Source organism: Sinohyriopsis cumingii, chromosome 8, assembly GCF_028554795.1.
Source record: "Sinohyriopsis cumingii isolate HCF-2022 chromosome 8, ASM2855479v2, whole genome shotgun sequence".
NCBI classification, from domain to species: Eukaryota; Metazoa; Mollusca; class Bivalvia; order Unionida; family Unionidae; genus Sinohyriopsis; species Sinohyriopsis cumingii.
Genome location: NC_142968.1, coordinates 34,154,817 through 34,161,143, shown reverse-complemented (window position 1 = coordinate 34,161,143; position 6,327 = coordinate 34,154,817). Strand labels below are relative to the sequence as shown.

Sequence of the window (6,327 nt, the reverse complement as noted above, 5' to 3'; positions counted from 1 at the left end):
ATATATATATATAGTTGGATAGATAGATAGATAGATAGATAGATAGATAGATAGATAGATAGACAGATAGATAGATAGACTGATAGATAGATAGATAGATTGATCTTGATAACAAGAATGGCAGTTACGTGAGTTTCAATAATTTTTATTAAGTTATGTGTCCTGCCTACTCATTCATAAATCATTACATTTATTGGATAGAAACGTTTAATCTTTATTTAATAGCTTGGTTTTCTCTTTTGAGCATGTACTTACTTAGGTGCAGCAACAAAGTATCAGCTAATTTTGTGTTAAATTGTGGATTGAGGGAGAAATGAGACATCTTGATAAAAGACTCAATGACCATCGAAATCATTGAATATTTGTTTATTTTTGTGTGGTTTCAGGAAAAAAACAGACAATAATCCCTGTTGTTACATAATATATTGAAAAAACTTTAAACTAAAATCTGATTCCGATACATACGAAAGAGAGAAATGTAGAAATTGGAGAAATATATTGCATGATGTAGGATTGAACTTTAGCTTCCCACATTTCCAAATTAATTCTGACATTAACTTATAACACAAGGCATGACCGTGTGTTACAACTGTGTCTTGAATACACAAACTTTTCCATTTTCTTCACACAGAGAGAATACACAGAGAGACAACGAATTAAACATTATGTTTGTGTCTACATATATCATTGATGAATATAAACAGTTCCATATTAAGGCCTTCCGTGGCCCCAAACACTGATATTATGGTGTCCCCCACCCCCCACGGTCTACAAAATATAAAACTAAAGAAAAAACACTATTAACGGCTGCAAAACTTTCAAGTACTACTATATATAGATAGACAGAGTCATATATAATTTATTCAGTCATATCATCAACAGTTAATTTGAATTTCGTATAGTGCACCTCGTTGGCTTGAAACCTAAGCACGAACTTATTTTGCTTAATCGGTAATCCAGCTCTGAGTTTTTATATATGTATTGATTGATGGATGAATGATGGATGGATGGATGTTTAATATCCTTGTTTAATTTAAATGTGAACAATGCATAATTTGAATCGCGAAAAAAATTCATAATATTTTTCTCGGAGAATTTAGTTTCATTTGCAACAGAAAAGTTATTCTAGATAAAAAAAAAAACTATTTTCAATACAAAAATATTTATCTACGAGGAATAAAAAAGCTTTCTTATAGAAGAAATCATATTGCTCATCAAGAGAAAATAAATATATTATACGATTCTAACTAATTTGGAATAAATTCCTCAGTGGCTTGCAAAGCAGCGGAATAACGTAATGAAGAGTACACATAAAAGAACAATTATTATATAATTTGGTCGCTTAGAAAAGTGTACATTGTCGAATAAAATATCAACATTCGTGGAGAATATAATTTTATTTGCATCAAAAATTCAGTTTCAATGGTTCGTTCTCCGAGATGAAAGGCAGTACTTATGGTCTGTAAATACGATTTAAATTAGCGGCGAAAAGTAAATTCGTGGTGTGAATAATATATATTTGGGGTGCAATCTACACACATAACATACATACATACATAACATATATACATATATCGATATATAGGATTCAGATGAAACTTCACTTATTGAAATATGAAGTATGCATTGTAAGCTGTTTGAAAAATCGGCCAACATTTTCATTTATTTCCTGATTCATTTGTACCAATAGCAACATAAGATCAATTCATAATTTAAGGGAAATTTCTACACTTGGCGGGTCTTATAGAGATATTATATTGAAAAATGAAGTCCACATTATTCTAAATAATACTTAACTTCTGAATATGTTGTGAAGAATATTATCTCCACCACGATTAATAATTGTACAATCATTACGAAATCTGCTCTACATTTAATCAGGGCTAAATAATTATAACATGATATTTAGTCGGAAATTAAAGTTATTTTGGAATATATTTGAAATGTGCACCAATTTGAAATATAGTTGATTGAAGTTTCACGGACAAATGAAGTTTTGAAGTTGGACCTAGATTTTTTTTCCCCACACAGTAAATTATACAAAGATATACAGCAGTTTACTTTGGGGATTCATTTATAGTTTTATTTATATTCGGTCTCCTTATTTCTTTCTTTCTCTCTTCCTTGTGATTGATTGTTCTGTTTGTTATCTAGCTCAATCCACAAAAAAAACAGGAATGAGTACCGCGATCAAACAGTATACATCAGTTTGTTTTAAAAGGTCTGAAATAGTTATCAGCTCAATTAATCACTTCGTCTCGTCCTTCCCTCTTTAATTGTCATTGTCTATTTGTGTCTTTTCCATTTCAATTGAAATTTTTAGTAGCTAAAGGCAATTATGACAGTCGTTCACCCTCTTCATGAACTCTTCCTTAACTTTGGGACGTTGAGGTTGTTCGGCAGATTCCAGGATAAAGGATCATGTGATCGGCTTCTCTGATGTCCTGTTGTCATTCCAGATGCTTCGTTACACTCATTTAGAGGACAATCAAAACTCCAGCAACGGTACAAAGTTCTGGTTTTAGAATCTGTTGAAGTAAACAATTATTTGGAATAAAGAGTAAAAGCTAAATGCTAAAAACTGCAATGTTTGTTAACGTTTATATGAATGAATGAATGAATGAACGAAAGAATGAATGAATGAATGAATGAATGAATGAATGAATGAATGAATGAATGAATGAATGAATGAAGGAATGAGTAAATGAATGAATGATTTAAGTATCAGTTGTTTTGCTTAAACAATCCTTTTCCCTGGATATGATTAACTACAAAAGCAAAGTTAATACCTTATGTAGCCAAATAGATAAACATAATGTAATCTGACATTGTTTTTATTGTTGTTATCAGTTGAATAGCAAGAGTTATGAGCTCTGCTAAGCTATCTGGGTTAATATGATGCAATGCAACCATTGTACAGAGAAACAAGGTTGACGAGGTTTATTTATTTAATGAAAACGGGCATTAACATGTTGTTCTATTTATGTCGACAGCCACATATGATAGCTGTATTAAATGTAGAACAACATGTAAAGTACCCAGTTTTAGAATATGAACATAAACATTATTTAGCCTGGCGTTGTTTTATTATTGTTATCAGTCGAATAGTCAGAGTCCTGAGCTTTTGTCTATGCTAACTGTGATAATATAATGCAATGTAACCAGCCTGTACAGAAACAAGATAGACGATTTCATTTTTGACTGAAAAAGTGCATTAAAATGTTTTTATATTTATGCTGACAGTCAGGATGATGGCAGAGGTATCATTGGAACAACATGTAAAGCACCTAATGAGAGAATATTCAACGTCAGATGCACAAAATTCCTTCTATTTTTTTAACAAAAATTACCATTAATACGTTTAACTGTTCTTATATTTTAGTGATGGTCTCCACTATTGCTGCAGATGCGGATCTTTAGCTCAGATTTAAAGTGCATCACTGCAAAAATCGTATGTGTCATTAGTTCAATTCAGATGAAAGTATGACGTTTAACCAGATGGGATTTTGCGACTCGCTGCAGACGTAGCTAACGTGAGTTTCATATAATTTATGTACAAACGTATTTCTGCAAACATATTAATTATCATTTGAATGTATACGTGTAAAAGTATCTGCTTGTACGTAGAGGCAAGTACATACTTTATTTATCAGTTTCCACTAAAAGAACAAGATTAAAGAATTTAAGTACAAAAAACAGTTTTTCTTCTCTTGAGGTTAATTTATGATAAGAATATTTGAATTCTCTCTGCAGTTCCTGTTGTATTTTGTATAACGTTTGAGCTACTATTTTTTAAGTTGTTTTGATTGAAACCTTACATTTAAGAGTTTGAAACGAGATACAAAAACAAATAGTATAATATCCTTAAATACCTAACATGAAGCTTAGATGATTCTGGCCTGAACATACCTGAATGCGAGCTGATGCACCTTGCATTAATGTTCTTTTGACGTTCCTCGTATTTGGACAGGTTAGGAGAATCGATAATTTTCCTTGTCAATGAGTTCTCTATCTCGATGGAGCACGGCGGAGATAATAAGTTGGCCATATCAAGGCTTCTTAGCTCCACAATGGGGCCTGTATTCTGAGTATCCTTAGATTTCTTTTTTTCCAGTTTTGCATATAAAGTCGATGGAAGGACTCTTGATAACGGTTTTATGTTAACATTTTTTAAAGAATATAAGAACTTCTCAGTTTTGGTTTGCTTCTTGTTTTTCATCGTTACAACTGGATCCGGTGCAGGTGGTCGTAAAGTCATGAAGGTATGCTGGATCACGTAATCGTATTCAGTGGAAGAGTCAACTGTACTTTCGGTGACGTTATTACCTAAGGCTTTCGAACACAGACATGAATCTTTCGAGGTACAGTCCGTCAGACAGACAGTTTTGAGTTCACCATATTCATGCACCTTGTCATTTCCAGGATCAGATTCTGACAACAAACATTTGGAATCTGACTGCAATATGCATGCAGTTCTCATTGATGACTTTGGGTTTGTAAAGAAAATGGTGCATACCATTATCAAATGAGTGTAGCTATAATTTATGAATTCCATTTGCAATCATTTGCCAGAATGAAATACAGCACCAAACAAAACATCAAACCATTTTTCGAGGACATATTTCAAGAAGAGTAAAGGTAAAGGTAACGTCAACACTGAATCGTCATGAAATGTTGTTAAAAAATTGTTGGTGTAAAATATTAGTTAAGCTCACAAATTCAATGTGTGAAATAAAGATGTGGAAACCATTTGGTAACTATCATTTTTGATAGTACTAGAAAACCTTTGGCGCATAGTAATGAGAGCGGTTCGTCTTCTCAGATGGAAATGTGTAGGGCTAGTGATTACAGATTGTCTTACACATAATCAACTTTTGTGATTAAGCATGGCTACCAATCGTCGGAAACATTTGGTGACTTACATCGATATCGCACACGAAGGATCAGTGGTTAGCACGCCTATATTGTGATATGCTCAGCAAGATAGAGGTACATTGACCTGTTGTATAGGCATGCATGCATTTAATAATATTGCATTGAATGAACATGGTTTGCTGCGGAAAGAAGGTCTGCGCGTGTCTGAAACTGGGTCGTAAAGACATGAGTCGCCCTGCTGAAAATTCGATGTCGGTGGTAGCGCCGTACACCACATTTGCCATTGCTTTTTGAGTGTCAGCAAAGCATCAAGTTTGAAACAGATAGCAGCAAAGGCGGGGAAACAATGCACAGCTTTTACTTCTTGAATTCTAGCGCGGGATTAGAGATTGATTTCTCTGCATGATCTGCATCCAACAATATAGACAACATATAGTTTACAATGGACTACCATGTATTGTGTGAATGAAGGAGCTGCTCCGAGAGTGGTAGATTACTGAGATCAAATATGATGGAATGCTGGATGGAATACTAACTGCCATGGACAGGCAGTTAAGACTACCTCTGCAATCAAATCAAGAACCGAAGCGAAAACGATACATGAGGCTACAGGCTGTACCTCCGAGGCGCGAATAGCCAAAACAACCTCAGGAGAGTAGCAGGGCCGCAAACAACACGTGCAGAGGTAAAGCGGAGGCATGTAGTCACCATATATGTGAAAGTCAACCTGGTACACTCTTTTCATAACCTTAAAGCAGACGCACCGCCATTCTAGATCCCATTGCCTTCCATGTGCAGGGAACCCTTGAAGTTAAGCAATTACGAGGCGTGAAGTTCAGCCTCGAGCTGGCCGACCAACTCAGAAAGCAGAATTCTTTCAATTTCACCGTGTAGACGGCCAGAGATCATGCGGATCGTCTCCCAAATCAACGGCAAGATTTAAAACTGCATTATAATTACATGCACGAATATTCAGGCTACCACTTCGCCAGGTGTATGGAACTGGAGCTTCACATTTCGCAACATCGTCCAAAGGTAAAGATAAATCCCTGTGACAAATTATATTCTGTGACAGTCTGTAATCAATATGGAATACGACAACCGTCAACACAAGGGCCAGCTAAAGTTTAATGGGTCCGATTTATATGGGATGATTTCTAACGTGTTAGCATGCGCACTCCTCAACATAAGAAATGTGGCCAGGGTCTTAGCTTGAGGGAACGATCTCTACCCATCTCGAATTTAGCGAGAAAGCAAGATCATACGTCGTAGAACTGCCTCTGCTGTACAAATTGAAAGATAGTACCACGAAAAGTCACTAGTTAACTAGATCAAACACGTGGGACTAGTGGTATGTGAAAAAGGCAGGTGGTTAAAAATGTTGCATATCTGGCTCTTTCTGCTTGAAATACATGCACATCTTGACAAACCCGTAAGAAACTGTCACGAATG

The 6,327-nt window shown here is 35.0% G+C and overlaps 1 protein-coding gene across 1 annotated transcript; it reads right to left on the bottom strand.

Moving 5' to 3' along the window:
• Positions 1-129: 129 nt before the first annotated feature.
• On the bottom strand, positions 130-4,472 carry LOC149793273 (uncharacterized). The gene is made up of 2 exons (XM_089966337.1): positions 3,910-4,472; positions 130-2,528 (listed from the first exon to the last, which is right to left on the bottom strand). The coding sequence occupies exons 1-2, from the start codon at positions 4,256-4,258 to the stop codon at positions 2,359-2,361; spliced, it is 519 nt and encodes a 172-aa protein (XP_089822463.1). The 5' UTR covers positions 4,259-4,472; the 3' UTR covers positions 130-2,358.
• Positions 4,473-6,327: the final 1,855 nt, after the last annotated feature.

Excerpts from the sequence above, each read along its gene's own strand:
- LOC149793273 (XM_089966337.1), bottom strand. The coding sequence starts at position 4,258 with ATGACTTTACGACCACCTGCACCGGATCCAGTTGTAACGATGAAAAAC. Across the intron at positions 2,529-3,909 it reads GTGCATCAGCTCGCATTCAG|ATTCTAAAACCAGAACTTTG; the intron begins GTATGTTCAGGC and ends TTACTTCAACAG.